The following is a 25,889-nucleotide window of genomic DNA, read 5'->3' as shown; positions in this document are numbered from 1 at the left end:
AACAAAATTCGCACTAACACTCGAAAATATGAATACACTTGTATTCATATAAACTCATGTGAATAGGAAAAGATTCACTTATTCGAATAGGAATATATTCGTATTTACGAATGCAAACATGTCCAACTCTGGCCAAAAGTTTGTTGCCTGATAAAGTCAAGGTTTTGTTTTTCAACCAATAAAATTAATAATATGAATCAATAAATCCTCCATTCAGTTAATTTAGTAACATATTGTGAATAAAACGATGTAAAAATTGAAAAAAGACCCCGTTTCTGAGTTAAATCTACATACAATTTTTTGCATTTTTTTCTTGAATACAATTTCAATCAAATAAAGCAGAAAACTCCAATAAAGATAATGAAAAAAGTTTCTTTGCAGTTGGTTAAATAGATTCGGATCCAATTTTTATTTAAGGAATTTCCAAAGATCGAGTTGGGGTTTAACATGGTCCCACTTCTGTTAAGCAAGCGGAATTTATTTGGTGCAAGCTCATCGTCTTCGAAGAAGTCAACACTGAATCCGAAAATTCAAGCCCCATGCCATACGGAAAAATAAATACAGAGTGGAAATTATTTTCTCTTTATATTTATTGATAGTAAAAAACATCGTTGCTTATCGTACTTTAAATACTTTAGAATAAATATTTGAGTGTCTTCTTTTTATATCCATACAAAAAAGAGCAAGCCTAATTTTTTACTTTAATGAGTAGAATATAGTAGTGAGTTTGCAATCAATTACTATCATATAATATCTTTGGGTATGAAAGTTTTCCACTTTTTAATCTTTTTACAATTACGAAGCGATTAGACATATATGTAATTATGACTAAGATATATTATGAAGATTACGGGCTATTGCAGTTTTTTACTTTAATATTTAACTTCGATACGAGGGTTCTAGTTGTCCGGGTATATCATGTACTAGGCAGTTGTAGATAATGCCAAACTTGCAAATACTTCTTATTACAATGGCGACTAGCTTCTGAAACATCATCTTAACTATCCCTCATAAATATAGTTAAGAAACAAAGGTAAATTTATTCGCAGACTGTTTTACAAAAATCTTCGGAAACTCTAGTATGATATTGCGATTGCATTTATAGCCATTGCTTCGTTGAGATGCCCATGCCATTTATGACTTTGCATAAAGTTAAGTAAAAGCTATTTTCAATTGAGCAAATTTCAAAATTTTCTGAATTTCATCGGGTTACAAATCACAAGAAAAAGGAATGAATTTTCGATAGTTTGTTGGAACACATGCAATTACATAATCATGCTTCAAGTAATAATGTGAGATCGACAATATTAAAAATCTGACTCTTTCCCTTTGAACAATGAACACTGCAAAATGCAGTAAAGTGTTTGTAAAAAATAACTGCTGTTAATGATCGCTTATGTTTATTGCTCACAATTCCAGACTTCAGTGTGCTAAGGGATTCACCAGCTCCGAGAATTTTTATTCAGGAAAGTGTATTTGGAAACAAAAGGTACGATGTATGCCCATTAATCATCGACCGTTACACAAAACATCTTAGGTATTTATAAATCTGGGGAAGTACCTGCTGAGTGGAGACTTTGGAATCTACAAATCTGATATTTCCTTATGACAGTAATATGCCATTAGATAGAATCACGTTCTATTTCTAGCTGAAAAGAGTATTTCGATCAACTGAAAAATAAATGTTTCAATTGTTGCATCAAATTTGTTCTATGCAAACATGTTCTATGAAAAATCTCAAATGGTAAGAATAAATTTTGAATGCTAAAGTTTGACCGCTGCTTTTGCATGCACTTCTAGGATGGTAAGGTAAGCTCGCGGTCAAATAAGTAAAAATAAACCATTTTCAAATATAAATTTCAACAGGAACTTAAATAAGTCCGATAAGAAACTATCATAAAACCAGGTAATACTGAAATCTTCAATGATATGTATCAAATTTGTCCTTGTCATTTTTAAAAACAATCTCGGGATGAATGACTAACCTATTTATTATAGGATGGTGACTTGGAGGGAAGAATAATAGAGATAGGTTTTCAATACGAAGCTTATTAAGAACTAAGCAACCGAGTGCCATAATTTAATCAGGGGATTAATAGTGATCATATCATAATTTGGCATCAGCTTAGGATGCCCTAATACTGTTTGGTCTAAAACAGATTTCGAAGCAACTGTCGTATGTCTTCACCTCAAGTATAGTTTAAAGCTCAGTCATTTAAATTAATAAGCAGGGCATATGACTCGCCCCATAGTTAAACCGAAGATAAAATCCTAATGGAATGTCTTAAACTATCTTTACGACGACATCGATATTTCAGCTGAATACACTTTATATCTTATTTTGTCTCTCATTCTATCAAGAGTCACGCTATATTTTGAGATTTCTATTCCTTGTAAATAAATAAATATATTTGAACAGATAAGTGAATCACACTTTAAGTTAAAATTGGGTGCGCTCTTGGAAAAATAACTCTTCGAAATGCCTATATCATTTGATATGCACTTATTGACCACTTCTCTCTAGGTAGTTCAATGAAATGGCAGTTTGTTTCGAAAACATTATGGTAAACCCAGAGACTCAGAAGCTAACTTTCTGCGGGATAATGATGACACTCTAGACTCAAAGATTGTAAAATATATAAAAGGTGTCATTGAAAAATAACTGCGTAAATATCAATCAACGGTAAAACTTCAACAGAGGAATGATAATCCAATTCTTACCATTTTACCTTGAACTTTTTCCCGAAGGCAAAAAAACGATGCAACATAAATCTGGTAATCATGATACCCCACATCAGCAGCGTACAAACCCATAGACCCCATAGTTATCAAAAATGTATTTCTTGTACAATAAAGATATATTCCCTCTCACCGTGTACATTACTTTACATTTTTTCAATTAGAACTTCAAGTGTGCAACTATTTGTTTCTTATTTGGATAGCATTTTGTGATGGGCCCGATGAACGTAAGTAGAAAAAAAATCAAATTTAGAGAGATCAAAACCAACATTTTTTACGAGTATCACAGCTTAGTTAAGGGAACAGAAAAACATAGTAGTAAATTGCCTTTGCATACCAAGCAATCGGGTCCAAAACTACTACACGGTATTAAAAATATCCTTTCCAAAACCTCCTGAGTTCCTTCTAGTCGTTTGCCTAATAAAACTTCAAAAGACATATGGAAAATTTACCCGTTGTAATTATCGCTGTAACTGGCTGCAATCGTTCATCTTATAGAACCTGTTCTAAGGTTTTGACTAGATTGAAAATCGTACAACGATCATCAAATAAGGTGTACTCCACTGAAAACTGAACTTCGTTAATAAGAGAATACTGCCAATTTATCTGTGCAAAGCATTTGATATTTGCTTTAACGACTGGTTTATTTCTGAAACCAATCGTTCGTTGTCTTGGACGTTTTTATTTCCGGCAGAACGTAATGATCGTGACTGGGTTTCGACCCTATTTATCAACTCTCTGAAGTGGAATTTCAGATGAGGAGGCATTGATTCATTTTCCGCAAAGACAACACAAGAGTTTTGCAAAATATTTAACCGATCACTTAATTGAAGCCACTGTGAAGCCGTAATTGAATTTATAGGTATTTTTAAGTTTATCTCTAAAAGCGATACTAACTCTAAAATGCCTTCACGATTGCTTGGCGGTGTCGAACCAGATAAGTTTGTCGTTGTTTGCGATATGGAATTTTGATTAGAGTTCACATTAGCGTCAGAATTCTGAGTAATTTTTTGAGTCATTGGAGTTGCATAGATAGTAAGTTTCGTGGGTTTCAAAGGAATTGCAGGCTTCTTGTTACTGCTTTGACATTCATCTAGTATTGTATTCACTTCGCTACCGTCTTCACTGATGCTTACCGTCTTGCTATTATTACTTTTCAACCCAAGCTTCGGTGATAGTTGAGATTGCGACTCCGCGGGAACTTCTTTTGCTTCCCATAGCTTTTTCAAACTGCTTATGCTCCCTGTACTCCGGCGTTTATTATCTTCTTCGCTCGAATCAATCTTAAGAGAACTGCCCGCTATATTTTCACGGCTTTTTTCCTGCGTCTGAATTATATCAATTTTTATTTCAGTCTTTTTCAATTCTTTTTGAGGCAACTGTGCCTTACGCTTGTTATCTGAACATTCATTTTGCTTTTTATTATAGCATTGGTTGTCTTTATCACAAGAGCGGTTACTCATATCATCGCTTTCTTGTTGCGACTCATGATTGTTATCAACTTTACGCAGACGTGATTTAAAATCAATTATTGCATTGAATTCATTTTGAGAATGTGAAAACTTCTTCGGTTCAACTTTTTTCAATTGAGCTTTGAAGGACGCTGTGTTTTGCACCAAAGCCGAATTCAAACTCGAATTGTTTGCCATGGCGGATTGACACTTCCTGCTGTCTTTCTCTTGTTTTGATAAATTCATACTTTCCGCCAATTCTGAAACTAACTGCGACACTGGATCCACAGAATTATCATGTTCTTTATTCGCATCGCTGATAGTTTTAGTATTTTCCCTCTTCTGCTCTGTTCGTTCTTTTATTTCAGCCATTAATTTCATTTCTAGCTTGTTAGGATCACAGCTTTCTGGCGGAGTCCCAAGTGAGCTGCAAGAATCCGTCGATGGTTCTCTTTTCTTAAGGCTTACACCAAATCTCGAGCTTGCCTCTTCAACGCTGGGAGCCGTGTTTGAGACGTCATTCACAGGAGTAGGCGGTGGAAAAGTCGTCGATGAAGCAGGTAGCATGCTCTTGTCAGAATACTGATCGGCGTCTGGTTTATATTCAAAGTCTTCTGGTGGAGGCGGCAAGTCTAATGGCGGAGGAGGAAATTCGAGATCTGCTAATGTTGGCTGCTGAGAACGTTTTGGACTATTGCTGGTAGCACGGAATGATGAAAAAGTTATCATTGTGCCATCTGCGGTAGTTCTATGTCGCTGAAGTTTATTCAGACTTGCAGTTGCATTATTAGCCATTGTTACACCACTAGAAGAATTGCTTCTGATCATTTGTGGCTGAGTTTTATAACCACTGTGATTCCTTGACAAAATACCATTTGCGTCTGCCAAAATTGGTGGAGGGGGCGGAGGCGGTACAGTTTCTTGATTAAGGGAATTACTTGCTTGGTTTGAATCTATATCATTTTGCTCGAGGCTTTCTAAATAGGCTCCGATGCGAGCGACTTTCGGTAAAGTTCCATATCTATTTATAGCACGCTTCACATTCATAACCTCTAAAGCGCCCACGGTCATTTGTTGTACTGTAGATGTGTGCTGACGATGTTCTATTGATTTCGATGGGTGTGGTGATCTCTTACTATTTCTAGTTTCTAAGCCTCTATTTCCCATCACAGGTGTTGGTCGCTTAAAGGAGCTATGTTGCGTTTTTTGCCGCTCGTTACCCGGCTGTTGTTTGTTGTGATTAAATTCCATATCTAAACTCGATTGTAAGTCTGCAGTTCCATTTTCTGAATCAGTTCTATTGACAAAATGAAAATCTGAAACATCAAAATATATTACTTAATAGCAAATATATAAAGTGTTTATCAGAGCTAAAGCTAATTGTTTCTTCTAAATGTAATCACACGATGCTTTCATGAGCTTTCCCCGTGACAAAGGGGGAAACATTTATAGTTTTGCTACTGCTTTATGTTACTATTGACTAATGACAGGAGTTATTTGCACGGGAATGCTTTAAAAGCAAGTTGTCTAAGGTAACATATATGGTGGGAAATTGTAGAGAAAGGTGAAATTTTCGCTAATCATCGGCAAGAATACACACTCAAGCAGTTATACTTTGCATACATCAGACTATTAACCCCTTCCAACTTTTATATTATTTTCCATTGAATTTCACTTTAAGCTACCGACTGATGCATTATAATATGATCGAAAGTACCATTAGTATTTTGTTCATCGATGTTACGTGTGTCGTCATCCCGATAAGTTGAATCCCGGCTAGTTGAAAGAAGGCTGTAAAGAAATATCATCCTAGTTAAAGGGGCTCTAGGGAGGATATTTTTTGGCGCTTTTATACCTTGTCCTTTTCGGTGGTGCCGGTGCTTGTTTTCCCTGTTTGTTGGTTGTTCGCCGCATCTGCACGTTACCTTTTCCTTGAGTTGAGAACGTAGACAATCTTGTAGAGGATCCGGATTCTATAGAAAAATTTAGCGTGGATAGGTTACAATTTGTTTACAGAAGATATATAGTACCTACCTTGTAAGCTAACAGTCGATTGATCATGCGCGATTGGATGCGAACTCATCTGTGCTTTTTTACCCATTTGAGGAGTCAATGTACATTGTGATGCATTTAATTGTTTCTCAACAGCCTCCGTGATGGAAGATTCCTATTGCATGAAAATTAGTATAATTAACGACCTTCAAATGTTATACACTTGGGAACTGACATACAACAATTTTCACTTACCTGAAACATATGCTCTAAATCGTGATGTATACTTTTAAAAGTCGGTCTATCTTGGGCATTCCATTGCCAACAATTACGCATGAGTTCATATACTTCTGGTGGACAACCAGGTGGCCTCTCCATCCTGTAACCCATTTCAAGTTTATGAAAAACGTCTGTCAAATCAATGCCTGGATATGGGGACATTCCGTATGTAGCAATTTCCCATAGAAGAACGCCAAAAGCCCATACATCCGATTTCGTGCTGAACTTATTATATGCTAATCCTTCAGGAGCGGTCCATTTTATTGGGAATTTGGCACCAGCATGAGCAGTGTAAGTATCATCACGCATTAACCTTGCAAGACCAAAATCGGCCACTTTGACTAATTTATTGTCTCCGACTAAACAATTCCTTGCAGCCAGATCACGGTGAATATAGTTCCGAGATTCTAAATAACTCATACCCGATGCTATTTGTGTTGCCATATAAAGTAAAGCTACGGCGTCTAAAGTCTCACGACCCGCTGATCGAAGAAAATCCAACAGGTTACCGTGGCTCATGAATTCGGTAATAATATAGAAAGGTGGTTCCCGGGTGCAAACACCTGAAATATATATTTATCGAATTATGGTTTAGTTCATTTGCTTACATCATGCATTACCAATCAGTTGAACTAAATTCGGATGTTTCATTTCTTTCATTATAGCAGCTTCTTCAAGAAAGTCTTTTAGTGCCATTGTATCTTCTTTCAGTGTTTTCACAGCCACTGTATTGCCATATCGTTTCCAGATAGCTTCATACACTTCCCCATACTGACCGCCACCTAACTTATGTTTCATAACTATATCTGTTCTGCAAATTTCCCACTCATCTGGTTCAGGGCTGAGAGGAAAAACCGTTGGTTTATTTTGTTTCGGTGCAGGATACAATAGCGGCGTTATTAAGCCGTGCCCTTCATGTGGTACACTATGATGATGCACTAGCTCAGCTAACGTGTTAAACTTTGCTTCTGATGTTACATACACTTTCCCCTCAGAATCTTCAGAAATGCGGTAATGATAAACCCTCCCTTCATACCTGCAAAACGAATATTTATCAAGATATACCATAAGCTTTGCCTCATTATTCTCACCTCAGACTGATACTTCTTTGTCCTGGGGAGCTTTCACTTTCACGAACTAGGAAGCTACCATTGATTCCGGAACTAAGGAGATATTCTGCCGCATTTCGAGATATCGGACCATGATACCAAGAATGTTTTTCTAACGAATTAAGCGGCGTTACATAATTTGATGGGACCCATCCCACATTCCCAGAGTCTGAATGTGCTTCACACCATTCTCCAGATTTATTGTACGACAGTATGCGCACTTGCTCCCCTTTTTTCAAACTCAGTTGATTTTCTCCTCCTGCTGTAAAGTCATATAGCGCTACGAACAACTGTGGATCATCTTCTTCTGGTCCTGGAGCAAGCAAATTTTCCTTCGAAGTCCAACGGTGTGCGCTCTCAAAACCGGATAGAGAACCTGTTCCAGGATTTGAATTCTGCGCCGCATGTACTGACCCGTCTTGTAGAATGATATCAGTATCAGTCAAAGCGGGTGATGTTCCAGGTGGCGGAATATTGGGAAGTGGTCGCGACTGAAGTAGCGCTTCTAAAAATGTATTTAAGCTTTTAAGTATACGAATCTGTTTCAAAATAGTTTTGTAAATTGCATTTTCAAAAACGAAACGACGGAATCACTCACTAGCGCGACGTTGGTGGATAATCAATGTACGTTCGTGCTCAGTTGTCGTTTTATTCAATATAACAATCGTATCCGACCATTGTTTCCAAACACTCATTGATTTTATTTCCACTTTGAGACAATCCTATGGGCTACGGTACTCTATGCTCTACTGTACCAATTTCCAATACATCTTATAACCATCTGCTTTTCGACCATTGCTTTCAGGGCTCATTATTCTCTTCCAAAGTGCCTTTATAAGTAAATCACGTACAGTTTATTTGGAAATCTTCTATGAAATTCGGAGCAAATTAGGGAATTATGAAACGCTGCATATGTATGTATACATACTTATATTGAATTCGATGCTTTTATGTAACGGTTTATTTTTATGAGCATTAATGGCAGGTTTTGCACCCTTAAATATAGGCCTTATTTTTGATTGTTACAAAGTCGTCACAAGCAATATTAAAAATGGTATTCGTAATTGGCGATGGATTAGAAATGGAAAATCGTGGACTTTCGCTATTCACCTGTTTTATTGCTTTCGAAAGAAGTTTCTACGGCACTAACAAAGAGTATATCTGGGGTGTCAACATAAGGAAAAAGCGGGATACGACATTGGGAAATCTTACGTGCTATATGTGTTTCTTGTTCACTCCTTGCTGGAATATGGAGCATACACACAGTTATATTGTGCTTCAGTTTCATTTAACGCTATGCAAATGATAAGCTCACAACGGCGAGACAAACACAAGACGAACACAGATACCCATGACGACTGGGATTCGAACCCAGAGCCCTACCCTCTCAATCATCGCACCGTGTTATGTCGAGGTAAAATTTAGTGTTGCATTGTGGAATTTCTCAAGGTGTTTTCCGTCATAGATACTATTTTATTTCATTCTGTGATAATTTACGATGCCTTGCCTGGGGGACATGTAGGGGTTTAATTATCAATGATACCTCTCTTTCAACACTTCGATTACGCAGTTAGCATCTTCCAAAGTCTAATTGAAATTAAAGGTTGGAGGTTGTTCGTCAGAAAATGTTGAGGAGAATTTTTCCTTTTATTAGCTAAAATTGTTTTGTTTAAAATCAACATTGTGATGATATGCAGAAATCTGTGGAAGCTATGCTTTTTAACTCAATGCATTGCATGTAGTGCGTAGAGCGCAGTTAACCAGAAAGGAAAATATGGCAACTCTCACCTTGGGAGAAACTGGAAAGCCGACTACGATCCGCTCGTCCGCGATAATATTGCCTAAAGCCAACCGTAATCCACCAAGAAGGGGCGACTTCAGGTTGAATCCTGCCTGTCAGAACCTTCTTCACCTTCACTCTTACCAGGGGGGATAGAAGAATGGGAAGCTGGTGAAGATAATGTCCAGAGAAATCCGTACAAGGAAGCGAAACTTCGGAATAAATTGATACCTCCGGTGAGACGCACACTAGACGCAGCAGATTATTCTGTCAACGAAAATGCGCGCAAGAAGCGTAAGACCAAAACATTTGTAGGGACAAACTTTATTGTGCTCCGTACGTTCCACGCTTACGGGGCGGTTAGGACCTGTGTGCCAGAAGATGATCAAAATAGCCCACCTAAAGTGCATGGTAATTTATTTTTTAACCCAACCCTGTTACTTTGCGACAGATTTGAAAGTTAGCTTTTTTCAAAATCAATTTTGCTATTCTGTGCCTGCTCCGTAACGTTTACTCTGCAGTATAAAATATTGCGTTAAAATTATTTAAACGATAAATGTTTGCAATGGAAAATATAGCCCAAGGGATGTAGAATTCAGTAAATTAGGCCAAATTTATTTTTATATATGTTATGTCTTCACCTTTATGTGTTGTTGCTGTATTCTTGTTTAGGTCAAGATATCTTAAAATTCCCGTCTCCTTTGGAGAAAAAGTTAGTAAACTACTCGTTGCTACTCGCAATAAGTAATCATTTTTTCATCATTTTTATCAAAATGTATATTATGCGAAGTAATTAATAATTTTTGCTTAATTGGATTGGGTTTATGAAATCTTGATATGCAACCACGCTTGATATGCAACAAAAGCAGTATGAATTTAAAAAGAAAAATGAGTAAGCAACTTTCTATTGAGCAAGGACATAATACTTCTTTGCTTTTACATGCACCTGCCGGTTCACTCGGAAACATTTTCTGTAAATAAGGGATGTAAATGCGGAAATGGTCTTGGATACGATTTCTTGAGTTTATTTTAAGGGTTTTTTGTCGAATTGGAGTAAATAAATGGCATGGCAATAAATGTTTCGTAAAAAATATCCAAGGCAGATTGTGGAAAGAAATGGGATTCATGCAGATAAACCAAAATAAAGTGACTGCCGAACAACTAATCATGGAAACAAGGCAAGCCATTTTCAAATATAAAATTATTTGCATCTATGATACAATTTGATGTTAATATCCTACAATTTCAATCGCCACTTAATGTCAGGCTGTCGTACGGATGGTCGCGATTCAAATCTCACTGGTGGCAGTGGAATTTGTATCGTGATTTGACGTTGGACACCAGTCGACTCAGCTGTGAATGAGTACCTGAGTCAAATCAGGGTAATAATCTCGGATATGTCGGATACCACGTTCAGTCACGATAACAAATCCCTCTGCCACCTGTGAGATTTGAACCGCGACGTTCTGCTACAACAGCGCGGCGCTCTAACTACCTTAGCCAGGTGTAGAAGGTGAAAGGGATACTTCAAGGTTGTGTAGACTCCATAAATGAGTCGGCTCCATGATGAGTCGGCCAAGTTGAACTCTTTTTGAAAACCGGATAGTACTTTCACGAACTCCAGACTGGAGTCAGTACAGACTCCCTTGGAAATACACCATACGGGAGAACAGGTGATAGAAGTGGAAGGGGGTGGTTCTTACAAATCCTTCACCTCGAAGGTACTGCAGGGCGGATTGGAACACTACGAGAGCGGTTGTTACCAATTAAAAAGTGAAAGCTGCCATACAGTCCTTTGAACATTTCAAAGGGTGGAAGGTTTCTGTTACGGGAGAGTAAAGAACTGCAAATTTCCATTCGAAGCGCCATGTTTTGCTCCGTAAAGACATGCGAAACCCATTTGTAGTGCTTTTTCATCTTTCAAGTTGTTGCAAGTGATGGGAACCTGTCGAATAGTGTACGGCCAGTTTCTCTGCAATGTCTTTCACAGACTGACGTGTGTCGGATTCAACTAGCAAACGCAGCTCGTCGTTGTCAATCGATGGTCCTGGATGTCCACGTGGCTCACTTTGGAGGTCTATGGCGCCTGACTGGAATTTTTCGAACCACCGCCGTGTGGTTCGTTCGCTTAGCGTATCAGCTCCAAATGCACTGTTAATGTTCCTTGTCGCCTCTGCTGCTTTATGACCAAGTTTGAACTCATACAGAAAAAGTATACGTTTTTGGCCCTTTTACATCCTTTTTTCCTTTTTATTCACTGTTATCACAGCGATGGTCAAAACTGAAATGGCTCCTTTGTTAAATTTAGGAGTATCTATACTTCATTATCCAACACCAACAGCGCCAACTGGCGGTGGTTTGATACAGCAAATCGCAACTAACTTCACTTGATTGCAAAATCGGCCATTTCATGTGCAACAACCTAATATATATATAAATATATAGCCCTGCAATGAGAGCAGCTTATAGGCTAATTCACTTAGATCTATGGGGAAACAATGGAAATTGAAGATTGAAGGGCACGCGTATCGCAATCTGCAGCGCTAGGCTGCATTACGGGCGTTGAATAGTCCTTTGAACACCTCGAAAATCGTTTAGGAGTGTAGAAACCGATTGAACTCAATTTACATATTCAATACGGTGGAAGTGCTTTAGGTACTTGAGTAAAAAAGGGATCAATTTCCCCCCATGTCGAGAACAGAAGCAGCAATTCGAGTGCTAGTAACACTCGCTTCAAAAATTGGGAACAAGCTTCCTATACTGACAGGTGGCAGAACCTGGCATACCAAACATTTCCTGTCAGATCCTAACAAACATACTGCAAAGCAGGAAGACTTGCAGAGGTATTGTGGGCAAATGTTCACAATAGGAATTGTAAACACGATATGTGCCCGTCCTGTAATGATACGTAAAAGTATCTGGGATATTTCATCATACGAGGAAATTGAGTACAATGGGGCACTATGGTTTAAGTGCTTCCCCCCGGATCAAACACACACAGGCAGTAAATTTATGTAAAAGAGACAATTTTGGCCTACTATGACTTTCTTATTAATAGTAGGATTTCTACCGAAGTTTCTAGTATCATGTTATATATTATGGTGTGCATAATCTTTTCGTTTGTGTGGAGATTTGCTGTAAGTTTACAAAATGTAATAAATGATAAGCTTTATTTGAATTGTGAATTGTGTGTCCGGATAGCTGTGTAGTTAGAGCACAAGGCTTCGTACGGAAGGTCGCGGTTCGAATCTCACTGATGGCAGTGTGATTTGTATCGTGATTTGACGTCGAATACCAGTCGACTCAGCTGTGACTGAGTACCTGAGTCAAACCAGGATAATAATCTCGGGCGAGTGCTTCCGGATACCGGAAGCTGGGTGTTTTGGGTATAAAGGTTTTTTGTTCATCTTATATGAAGAACTCTCTGTATAGGGTTTCTCATTCGTACATAGCTAGAAATGCAAAATATTCCTTCATTAATTGCAAAACTCCAGATTTACATATGTACATATATATCAAAGACATAAATATTGTGTTAATCCTAAATAAACAAACATTGCCCATCCAAATTGATCTAAGGGATATTCACGTATTTGCACTTTACCGTGTGCACAAAAGCATTCCTATATATATGTACTTAAAGTAAATGCCACTGGTACCGACGAACACACATGTTTATCCCATTGGACACTACTCGCAAAGTTAACTAGCTAATACATATTTCTGTCTCGAGTTAATCATACTCATATACAAACAAGTCGGGAAACCGGAAGCTGGACGCTTCAGGTATGAAAGGTTTTGTGTATTTTTTTATAAAGACATTTGAGTGTGAATTTTCTCCATTCGTACGTAACACATAATATACGCACATATTATGTGTGAATAACCACTTTCGCCTTCCAACAAATGTCAAAACTAAGACCAGCTTCAGCAAGTACAAATCGAGACATTTTATTTGATACCCCACATGACTATATTCGGTGAAAAAAATGCACACCCCCCTTTTGCATGTATGGTGACTCACCCTTAAGTTCGACGTAAAAGCATGTAACTCACTGTATGCGTGAGCGTTCACAGTTTCCACCTTTCTACCAAATTTGGTGTACAATCTCCGAGAAAAATGCGTGTAACGGACAGATCAGTGAGTGGCTCTCTCTCTCCCATCAGACGCGACCCCAGCTGGCGGATTGGGGCATACCTATTGATGTGTAAATATGTGTTCATGCACTTTTCTTTTCTGACTGTGTATGGCCTAGTGTTTGCTCATCTCTGTTGCGCGGACCAAAAGAAGTATACCGAAAACATAAAACTACTATAGAAGACGTGAGAAGGAGGAAACTTACGGTGCAGGGGCTCGGAACCCCAGTACCGGCGGCTTTGGAAGTAAGCAAGCGGGCTCACGGTCGTCGATATTCCTCGACCTCAGTGCCTCGGTGGTGGACAGCTTGGCCACTGTGGCATCTAATGCTACAAGTGTTTTAGATTTGGAAAAGGAAGTGTTTAAGCGAAGTACCACTCTACCAAGAACACCAGCAACAATATCGAAGAAGGATGAATTAAAAGCAGATCGCTGGACAGAAATAGCAACAACACCGACCGCACATATCCAAGAGGAGCAGCAGCAGGAGGTACTCCACGACCAGGGAAAGGATCCATTCAGGAGAAGTTCGTCAACTTTGAGATCTCCGCCAATGCCAAACATCAAGAAAGATAAAACGGAGGGAAGGTCAATGAATGCCAAATGTGAAGGACTATTTAAAAGTAGTAATCTGGTTAGTAATCAAGGAGACCAGAGCCCTGAAGCAGAGGAATTACCCTTCACAGGAAGCCGTCCTCATCACCAAGCGCCGTAAAAGAAATTTTGCCCGTATTCCAATTGGGAATTATATCATCACTTCTAAGCCTGTCATCAAATACTTGGGAGTGATGATAGACGGGAAGCTTATCTATAAGCAACACGTGCAGTATGTTTATGATAAAGCATCCACTGCAAGTGTGCCCCTGGCAAGGATGATGCCGAACGTGGGCACGGCATGCTTCAAGGTTGTTTATAGCTAGGGTAGTGGTTCGATCCTGCTCTATGCAGCTCCAGTTTGGGGAAAGGCATTGCAGGTTGCATCTAACGCTAACAAACTGAGCGCAGTCTACAGAAAAACAGCCCTAAGGTTGTGCTCGGCATTCAGGACTGTCTCAGATGATGCAGCATTCGTCATCTCTGGAATGATGCCCATTGACATCTTGGCAGATGAGATGACGAATATATATAATGCGAGGTCTATCTCTCCTTTGTCGCAGACGAAGAACGCCGCAAAGGAAAGATCTCTAAATAGATGGCAAAAGCGTTGGGAACGCTCGGGAAAGGGTCGGTGGACACACAGGCTCATCCCTGCCATCAAGGAGTGGTTGGAGAGACGGCACGGTGAGATTAATTATAATCTTACTCAGTTTCTCACGGGGCGTCGAGGATATCGCCCTTTTCTTTAGGTTTAAACTGGATACCTCACCCGATTGTCCAAACTGCGATGGAGTCCCAGGGGGCCCAGAGCATGTATTCTTCCACAGTCCAAGGTTTGTGGATGAAAAAAAGAACCTAGAGGAGACTCTAGGAGAGGTACCAGAGAATCTGGTGTGGAGAATATTAGCATGTCAGGAAGACTGGGATGTGATCAACTCTATGGTCGTATCTATCCAGAGCAAACTGCGAAAGGTAGAGGAGTCTAGAAAAGCACGGTTACGTATGCTGCGTAGAGACGAAAGGGAACCAAGCTAAAAAGAGGTGAATCGGGGGGTCGAAAATGATGATTTCTTTAACGGACCCATTCTCAGAAACTGCTCAACCGAAAAATCTAAAAAAAATCATGAAGCTCTATACGGTGTTCAGGCCTCAAAATACTCTACATATTGATATCTGCTCAAACTAAGTTAATAATAGTATATTGAATTGAGTAAGCTTATCCTAGAGTTATAAAAATGTTAGTAATAAAGAATATAATATGAAGGGAGGGAGTGCCACATCCCTCCTGGGGCAGGCGCACATCGGCGCTATATAACTTTTGTTTCTTATGCTATTCTCTCTCTTTCCAATCATGGCCTTAAGTATGTGGCGAAACGGCGCACCTCATCGCTAATTGGGCTCGTCGGAGCGGCCACTGATACCGACCTATCTGCCCTACATATAACTTCCTAGACATTCACGTAAAGGTCCCCAAAATAAAATAATAATTTTATTGCATCTGACGTTTTGTTGTTGTACGGAGTTTAGAGAAAATCCGTATGTCACCAATATTTTACCCCATGGTTCAATCGCCCTACGAGTTTGGGTTTAGGAATACACTGAAAGTATGTTCTGCTTGCCGCAAAAGATGTTTAAAGAAGAATCAAGGTTCTGGGGATTTAAAATGGGTAGCTGCCGTGTAGGCATACTCCTATGGTCCTTTTCCGCCCCGTCTTAGCACGCATAGCAATGGATGCGAGGCCTATCTAACACCGCAATTAAGGGCTACGGCGTTCGAGTTGTACAGTGCAACTCCATGCTTGAGCTCACGAGGAGCTCTGTCCGCGATATGAGCACAAGCACCATGAAACTCCCACAAAGGAGTCAATTGCAAAAAACCGCGGCGTGAACACACTCCCAGGAATTCTCCTGGAACATACACTCTCACAGAGCCATCCCGGTTCCCATGGTACCAGATAGCCTCCGCTGAGGCTCCGTGGCAAGAGCCACTCCAAATGGGGATGGCACTCCCTAACGGGTTGACTGGATTCAGCTCGGTCCGGGGAACCGCGACTAAAGAGCAATCGAAATTTCTCAGCCAAAAATCTGCAAAATTTTGAAACGTCTAAAATGTTTCGGATGGGGGCTGAACACGGAGCTACATGCTATTGAAATCGTTTTTTGATTGCATTCTGAAATGTGCGAATGCTCCTCGGTATCGAGGGAACTCAGAATACTCACTTTCTTCAAATCCAGCGACAATGACATAGCCCTTGTGATAGTAACAACTGGGAAAGGTTTGAATATTTTGAAATATTTCACTGATTCACTATCAGCCAAATTGTTCCACAGAGCCTGCCACCAAATCAATTGGATTTCGACTGAACCACAACGAGCATCAAATTCGATTGAACATGCCGCAAACAGCAGTAGATTAAGGAGTTATCCCCTGAATGTGCGTACCAAAAGGGGTGCTGGTCAATCTCCAACGGACCATCATCTGTTAGTCGCCTGTCTTCACTTCCGCGCCGCTACTGAGTCTATTCGTAGGAGAAGAGTGCGTTTCTCCCTCAAATCCAATACAGGCCATCTCCGTAATCGGGCTGTAATCGAGCAGTGTGAACATTTTTTTGCTCTGCAAACGACACTAGATATGAAGAACCCGCCCGAGATTCGACACACGGCCGCGATCTTTATAAATCTGAGAATTAAATGGAGGAGATAATATTCTCGTCAACCCAGAAACTAGTGAAACGGTTGGTATCGAAAGTAAGCTTGTGGCGAAGGGGAGAGCTCATCGAACGGATCCGTGAAGATCTGAAGAAAATAACAAACGATGAAATGCTACTATCCTTCGATGTGAAAGCTCTGTTTCCTATCATCCTACCATCCCTCAGGCGCTGTGCTATCTGAAAAAAAAACTCCTGAAGAGAGAAGGTTCATCTGAGTGGAAGAAGAGGTTCTCCAATATAAATCAGGCCTCCCTATGTATGAGCAAAATCTCTTTTATTTTCAAGGTTAGATTCTACATGGAAGAGAAGATGGAAAAAGAGGGAATAATCTCTCAATTTTGGGTAAGATATGTGGATGTCAAGAGGCGCTCCATCATGGTTCTTAAGCCTAATTTATGAATAATTAGTTAGGCGTCAACCTAATCAAAAACTCGGGATACTTAAGAAGGCCCAAAAAAGGGTTTCTTCAAAATTTTTCAGTTAATACATATTTCAATTTTAATACACAATATACCAATCGATTAAGCAACTCTTCTAAATTGCGAAAAGAAAATTATTGTTGACATTTTTTTTTCTTTACAAAATAGCGTCTGTTAAACAGAGCAAAATGTTTGGTCCTCCACGACGACCAGCAGAACTCCCTCATTTTCATCAGTTGGGAGCAGAGTAAACTCCACAAGTGCAGGTAGTGCTAGCCAAATGGCGCTGGAATTTGAGAGAAAGGTAAGCAGAATCGGACATTAACAAAACGAATCTTCTTAGTGTGACTGGTCATCGGAATCTTCTTATTGGCAACATTTGCTAAACCATCGGTGGTGTCGAACAATTTATTACTTTTGCCGACGCTGGGACCGAATTTGATGTCTCCCGTCGCATAATAATAATAATCGTCGAAACAATCCATATTGGATCAGGGCCTTGAAGTGTGTTAGAGCACTTAATTCAAGACCGCAACTGTACACTACAGTACCCTGTAGGAGGTAATGTAGTCAGCAATGCGCTCGCCCGAGATTATTACCCTGATTTGACTCAAGTACTCATTCACAGCTGAGTTGACTGGTATCCGATGTCAAATCACGATACAAATCCTTTGAACCGCGACCTTTCGTACGATAGCCTTGTGCTATAACCACTATCCGGACACATCCCGTCGCATAAAAGCGCTAAGTCCATGTTGAACAAAGGGCCAAAGAACACATTCCAAAATACAAACCAAACTACAGGAAATTAATAAATAATCAAGTTTAAAAAGAAAGGTAGACATTTTTAAAATTATCAATTTAAAACAACTTGTAATGTTCTTGAAAGGGTTGCAACTTAACCTAGACCCAAAAACATTACAAAAGCTCTTGTTTTAGAAAATGATGTCATAAAATTTGTTTATAATATAAAAAATTGCGACCAGATAGCTCAATTACATTACTGGGTTAAATTAGACCTGGATGCACGAAAATGCAAAATAAGGGAAACCTATCCTATGTATGAAAAAGAGCAAACCTTCATTACCAACGCGGCCACAATTAACCAATTACCATTATTATTACACTTATCACAATATATTACATAAAAAAACCTGCAAACCACATGCATCCGAGCTTGATTTAACATACAGTTCTACTTTACCCGTTAAACAACGTACGCCAATGTAAGTGCAAGTTCATGAAAGCAATCTCGACCACAGCATTTTGAACATTTCCTAAAATCCCCTACAGAAACCACAACATGATTTATATTACGATATGCGAAACATGCTATATAGAGTACGGAGCGTGAGAAACCAACTTATCTGCTCGAGAAGGGTTGTTACTGTAATGCGAAAGGTACTACTCAGCACAAGCCTAGACACTACGCCCTAAAGGAATACTGCTCTTAATTTCAAAAAGCTACATAGAACTGATTACCAAAAGCCCACGGAGAAACAACCATATCTGTAGTTAGTAGCTTAAGTACTGAGGAAGAGAGTAAGTAGCTCTCGAAATACGTATTTACTAACTATTAAAATATATTGTAGTAGGAGAAAGCTACCTAGTTTTATTTTTACATATATGTAGTGTACTACTCCTTGATATTCAAAAATCACATCGCAAGAATTCGCAGAATTATTCGGTTACATTCGTAATAAATTTTTAGCGGTTGTTGATTTTAATGTCAAACTTTGTGGAACCCAAGTATTATTTCCCCTGAAAAGAAAACAAGTTGGGAAACCGGAAGCTTGACGCTTCAGGTATAAAAGGTTTTATGTTTCCCTATGTGAGAAGCATAACGCAGTTCTCTATTGGCTGGCAGCATTGACTCGAAATATTTAAATTGCTCAGTGCTCTCAGCTCCAATAACCTGCCCAGGACTGAGCGAATTAAATATCTCGGGTCAATGTTATCAGGCAATGGAGAACTGCGTTTTGAAATTGCTTCACGCATTAATGCGACCTGGATGAAGTGACATTATACAACTGGTGTTCTTTGTGATCGAAGTATCAACGAACGTCTCAAATCTAAAATTTACAGCAATATCGTCCGTCTGCCACTCGCTATAGTTTTGAGTGTTGGCCGACTATAAAAGACAATGAAAGGCGTTTTGCGGTAATGGAGACGAAGATGTTGCATTACACTGTGGCCTGACATGTTTTGATCACGTCCAAAATGAGGATATCCGCGATCGATATGGGGTTGCACCGATCGTGGAAAAACTGCGTGTGAGGCGTTTTCGATGATATAGTCACGTAATTCGCGCTAACGAGAATTCACTTGCCAATATTGGTCTGAACATCGAAGTCAACGGTAAGTGTTCAAAAGGCCGGCAGAAACAACCGTGGCCTGATACGCTGGATGGGGATTTAAAAGCTTCGAGATTACATCCAGATCAGGTGTTTGATAAAAGAAAATGCGAAACCGACCACGACGTGACAAAGACTGAAGAAAAAGAAGAAGATGTGAGGAGCGACAAGTGCATGACAGCTCCGTGTCACATAGTTCAAAGTTCAATTGCCCTCTAGTTTTTAGAAAGCGATTTAAATAAATCATTTGATGGAAAGCCCTGTATTGATAATAGTCAACCTCATACGCTTGACACTCTGAGTTTAATATTATTAGCAAATGCGAAGAATTTAACCTACAACAGATATAAACAAAGGTTTTGTTTGCTTCTTGTGTGAGTATATTTGAGTGTAGAACTATCCCATTTGTACGTAGCCCTTTAAGAATATGCATTTAGCATGTCAGACTTAGTACTTCGGATTGTAAATTTATACGGTAAAAACAAGTTTGAGTTACTGTAACTTTGTTACTAATAGTATGATTTTGATCTAACTTGGAGATAATAGGCTCATATTATATTTTATACTACCAACTTTTATAACTCTGGGATAAACTTAAGGCGGGTTTTATTCAATTTTCCCAAAAATATGGTAATATATAGTATATTACTATATATTACTATCGATTAATTTGAACAGATATCGATAGGGAGAGTATTTTGAGGCCTGGGCACCATATAGACGCAGCTTCATGATTTTTTTCAGATTTTTCGGATGGGTAGTTTCTGAGAATGGGTTCGTTAAAGAAATCATCACTTTGCACCCCTCCCACTCCCCGCCTTTTTAATAAATGTCAAAACGAAGACGGCCTTCGAAAAGTACTAATTAAGACCTTTCATTTGATACCCTACATGACTATATTTGGCGAAAAAAATTTTTTTTGCGTCAGGAACCTATGTACGTTCTATTTTCGTTCGTCAGAATTTGCCGCGAAACATAAAGTAACTTGAAGGATTGTCCATTCACGTGTCAATTTCAATGACATCATTGAGTTTTCTTTTCCGCCTTGTGGGATTCAATTGTTAAACCATTATAATTAACAAATCAGCGTTCCGAATTGATTTTTATTACGGATATGATAATTTAGCAGATAAAACTGCTATCTTGGAGTAAAAAAATATGTAGTTGTCTTCTACTAATCCATTTATAAGAAATTTTGTCGTTTCCGAAAATGGGGAGAGTCGGAAATTGTGATTTTTGGAGAAGGTCAAACTTTTTGACACTATTCACGAAAAACGCTATAATTCTGTAACGGTAAAAGATGGAGTGCCTTTTCCATGGATCAATCTTCCTCAAACAAGCGATACTATCCATCATTACATTCTTTCCCATCATAAATGGAACGCGCTGTATATATATTTGCCATTTACCATTTCTTGGAGTATAGCGCGTCAAGTACACCCACGCGCTATTGTTCGTGGTTACTTGAAATGCGCTTACTTGAGATGCCTGCACACCCTTCTCTACTGTTCTGCACCAAATGCCCTTGGGACCAGTGTTGGACATATTTGTATCCGTAAATACGAATACGAAAAAAATCGTACGATGATTTTCTATGAATACGAATGCACTCGTAAGTGAAAATCTCGGTATTTATACAAGTGAATACGAATACGGCTATATTCTCACGTCCGAAAGTCAATAAGTATCTACGAGTACGAATACGAATTCTGTTAGATAAATATCTGTATTTCCAAGTGTGAACACAATTTTTTTTGTATCGAAATCTTAGTATTCGCCTGGATAGCGAATATTAGCACCTTAGTGATCATGTACGTGTCTATGATAGAGTCCCATAAGAAAATTAAAAGACGTTACAGATGTAGGCAAAAAAGTATGCAATAATAAATTCGAAAGATATTTTTAAGCCTGAAGAATTATTTTGTGAAGAGAAAGCACTGGAAACAAAGACATATTCTTCTTCTGTGCTTGTGTCAGGTAAATGTTCGTACCTGCATCAGACATATATACACATATGGAATATAAGTATATAACCACATTTCCAGATTATTTTAGACAAGGCAACGAAAACGGATCTACGCTGTTAATGCATCGGGCAACACCCAGTTCGGTGCCATCGTCCGCAGAAACCACGCTTCCTAGATATACAAATTGATCGATGCTGAAATGGAGCGTGCGATGAGAACCTTGGTTTTCTTGGCGTTTATCTTCAGTTCAAATCTACTTGCCCCTCTTCCCAAATCCAGCCATTTGGCAAAGGCCCAGGACCCGATGAAAGAGCAAACAGGTGTCATCAGCATAATCGAGGTGTTTAATGAAATATTTCATAGTCGATTGATTATCTCTGCGTCTTCCGGACAAGGCAGCATGAAGAAAGTCGTCGAAAACAAGATGATTTCCGTACGAGTGGAAGTCGTAGATCTGCAGTAATTCCAGATGCAGCGATAAATAACCCTGCGGGGGGACCGTCAACCCCAGCGGTTTTACTCCATTTGAATGCATTGATGGCCGAAATGGTTTCTCTTCCGTTTGGAGGAACGGTGACTATTCATTTCATTCGCAAACGGAGCAACTTCACCGGTTTTGATACGATTAAAAACTGTAGTGAAGTATTCTTTCCACCTCTTCAGTTACTTGTCACCGTGGATGAGAAATCAACCGTTAATATCTTTCACAGGACCATCAACATCTTTGCGATCAAATGCAAGTTCTTTCGTGATGCGGTATACACTTCTGAAATCATTGCGTTATATGGCTTCCCCCGCTTCCCTCATCAGCGCAATAGCAAATTCTCTCTTAAACTACTTCCGTTCATCGGCCCGCTTCCACGATTTCACAAGCAGTCAGATCTTATGACGTCCCTTCGGGACGTGGCCAACGAGCCGAGAAAAAGAGTCTTTTTGAAGGTAGCCTAATGCTCATCGGTAATTCTCAGGCGGGTTACTCAGTATTTCTACTATCCGATCAGTAAGATATCTCTCCTACTGTCCAGCAACATCATATAGGCCAGCGAACAACCCGATACCGGATTCATGTCTGCTACCGCTTGGATTTCCAGAGTGAAAATTATTACTATTACACAGTTCGTACAAACTCTTTCCCAAGTTTTAGAAACTAACAAGATAGCGTCAAGTAAATCAATGTTCATATTGTCGTTGGATTCAATTGAGTTGATTATCTTTAGAGTTTGTAATTTCCTATAGTTCGCATTTAAAGATTTTATAACCCTTTGATCCATTGGCTGTAGATGTTATTCGGTGACAAAAATTCCAGTTGAATGGTTTTCAGATCCATTATAGCAGGATATGCTGGACAATAATTCCGATCCCAGTTTCGAATATATTTTTAAAAAAAAAAATAGATATCACCCAAGTCCTGGAATTACTCTCATATTGTACTGCATGTGTGAGAGTTTGGAGAGAGAGTTTTGGAGTATATTTTCCAATAACTATCAGATTCTTCTTTGCTCCCGCCATACTTGCTCCAACCAAAACTGTTGTCCTATACTTGCTCATTACCCCACACTTTTCTCCTCTAAATTTGAGAGTTTCGTCAGGTGTAATCTTGAAAAATACCCCTGCCTAATCAATGTTATAAAGTTGGTTATCTCAATAATTTTCTCGGAGCTTTACCTAAACTATTCGTCAGTTTTTAACTACGATTGACGAAACACTAGCTAGCTCCCCGGGAACGATCCCGTGACGTACGCGAAAACATTGAATTCATTCCTCTGAGCCCACGAAATCTGTTTTACCCAATAATTTTGCAAAATCGTTTGCTTTCTCCTGTAAAATCGGTACATTTATCAGAGTATTGGGACTCCTTTGGTTTTTATATCACCTGAGCAATGCTTCGTCAATAACGGGTTGTAGATTGGATTTAACCTTTTTAATTTTTAATCTAGCTGAGTTGCCACAAGAGTCTGTTTACAGAGTTGTGCATAAGGGGTTCGTTATATCCGATTTTTTCTGGAATTCATCAAAAAATGCGTTGCTAAAGGCGATATTTCGTAATAAGCGATATTATTATATCCGATATGACCCACATAGCGACTGTATACTTCTTGACAGGTACTTGGAAGATTGGTCGTAATAAATGATTTATAACCCGTGACGCTATAACCGATTTTGACTGTATCCAGGACTGAGCGATTTAAATATCTCGGATCAGTGCTATCAGCGAATGGTGAATTGCGCTATGAAATTGCTTCACGTGTGTGGTGGCGTTCTTTGTTATCGGCGTGCCAACGAACATCTCAATTCCAAAATTAAAAAAAATTGAACCATTAATTTTAACTGACAGCCATGTTGTGAAAAATGCATATTTTTTTAAATCATTCGATCAAACACTAGTTTTTTCTGTTGTCAGATCTCAGATGATCCAGTACGCCACAGTTTTATCACCGCCGGAAATTTATAACACAACTGTTATCGTTATCGTTAAGAAACCTAGTCCGTTGTAGCAAGTGGAACATTTTCATGATGACAACCCAAGTAGAAAACGAACTGTGACAACTACTGTTCATACTTTTCGCCGAGAATCGAGACACAGTAATTTACAAATGTGAAATCGAGAAAATTTTTCTTCTTACTAAAAGTATGGTGGCAGATGGTGTTGGAAGTACTTGGTTTGCGTGGGAAGTGGTCCACAAACAACAATACTAGGTCCTCTCCAGACGGGACCACTTTCAAACAAATTGACTACGTGTTCATCGAACGCCGCCACCTCTCGTGAGCTCGAAAAGTGCAGGGCGCAGCTACACCAGCCGCGGCAGTTTTACCAACAAGTCAGCAGGATGAAGCCTTATACACCTCGATGCTCATCCTGCCGAGACAAAGAGGGAAATCTGATTTCCGGCAGAATGGGCATATTGCAAAGATAGGTTGAGTATTTTGATGAACTGCTCAACAACCAGAACATCGGCGAGTTGGAACAACTGAAGAAGATGAAAAAATACTGCTACCACCAAGTATAGAAGAAACAGTCCGTGCATTCCACCGGCTTAAAAATCATAAATCACCAGGAACCGATGGAATTAGATCCGCATTGGTTAAATATTGAGGCGACCAATTATATCAAGTGGTTCATCAACTTGTACTCAAGGTGTGGGACAGCGAATCAATGCCTGACGACAGGCAAAGAGGCATTATCTGTCCCATATATAAAAAGGGAGATATCATGCAGTGTAGAAATTATAGATATCACGTTGCTGTGTACCAGCTATAAGATATTCTTTGCTATCTTGCTGAGTCTGACAGCCCCAAATGCCTAGAACATCATTAGCTCATACCAAAGAGGCTTCACTCCAGGCAAATTAGCAACAGATCAAGTTTTCTCTGTGCGGCAAGCGATGGAAAAACTGTTGGACTATGGACATCAGTTACACCATCTTTTCATCGGCTTCAAGGCCGCCTATATGGTGATCAAAGGGTAGTATAGGTCCCCTTGCGAAACGGGGATTGGTACCCACGATGGAGCATAAAACCTGGGAAATACCTGCTGAACCAACAACAGCTCTACTACCAAACTCTATCTCCACCCCCACGTGGTGACCGCTGGGTGTTATTTCTTAACGGAAAGCTGCAGACGGATAAGGATGAAGGCGAGGCTCCCGTGCCTAAAAATGGGATGAATTGTACCAATTGGTCCTCCAGGTTAGGGGCTGGGTAAGGCTGACAACCCTACACGGAAAACAACTGTTTACGAAGCCACAGCAAGAGCCTCGGACTGGACGGATTACACAACGACGAACCCGGCAACGACAGCGGAATAAACATTTGCGCATTTTCTTATAGAACGTGCGCTCACTGTACAGAGATGAAGCTGCTGAGCAGCTAGTCGATACCCTGTCCCAATATAGGGCTGATGTGTTAGTCAGCCAAAAATGAAACCTGCTGTTATAGGCTTTGAAAACATAAGCGAAAGGCTATGCACTCTGCGCTTGCGAGGCAAGTTTCGAAATATAAGCCTCATTAACGTTCACCCCCCAACAGAGGAGACTGCAGAGTTGGAGAAGGATACCTTCTACGAGGCAGTAGAACGAACCCTCGAAGCCTGTCCCAGATATGATATCAAAATCATACTTGGGGACTTTAATAGCCAAGTAGGGAAGGAGCCCTTATTCAGGCGATACGCTGGCTCCCATAGCTTACACAAAATACAAATAATAACGGACTGCGGATTATTCAATTAGCAGTGTCACACGAAATGGTTGTTGGAAGTAACTAGTTTGCGCAGAAAGCGGTCCACATTCGACATCAACTACGGTCTACGACAAGGGGATGCCCTATCATTCGTCCTCTTTAATCTGGTCCTCGAGA

General features: G+C 39.5%; 1 protein-coding gene across 2 annotated transcripts in view; it reads right to left on the bottom strand.

Moving 5' to 3' along the window:
* Nucleotides 1-568: 568 nt before the first annotated feature.
* Nucleotides 569-25,889, bottom strand: part of LOC119647705 (tyrosine-protein kinase Abl) — a 30,988-nt gene continuing 5,667 nt past the window's right edge. For both annotated transcript variants that reach the window (XM_038048789.1, XM_038048790.1), the window contains exons 2-8: nucleotides 7,553-8,075; nucleotides 7,082-7,497; nucleotides 6,438-7,024; nucleotides 6,225-6,357; nucleotides 6,046-6,163; nucleotides 5,908-5,981; nucleotides 569-5,506 (exon numbers count right to left, since the gene is read on the bottom strand). In XM_038048789.1, coding sequence (XP_037904717.1) covers nucleotides 3,342-5,506; nucleotides 5,908-5,981; nucleotides 6,046-6,163; nucleotides 6,225-6,357; nucleotides 6,438-7,024; nucleotides 7,082-7,497; nucleotides 7,553-8,075 — 4,016 coding nt within the window. In that variant the 3' untranslated portion in view covers nucleotides 569-3,341. The remainder of the gene's footprint in view (nucleotides 5,507-5,907; nucleotides 5,982-6,045; nucleotides 6,164-6,224; nucleotides 6,358-6,437; nucleotides 7,025-7,081; nucleotides 7,498-7,552; nucleotides 8,076-25,889) is intronic.

Source organism: Hermetia illucens, chromosome 2 (assembly GCF_905115235.1).
Source record: "Hermetia illucens chromosome 2, iHerIll2.2.curated.20191125, whole genome shotgun sequence".
In the NCBI taxonomy this organism is placed as follows: Eukaryota; Metazoa; Arthropoda; class Insecta; order Diptera; family Stratiomyidae; genus Hermetia; species Hermetia illucens.
Note: the sequence above shows the minus strand (reverse complement) of the source record. Positions and strands in the feature narration are given on the sequence as shown.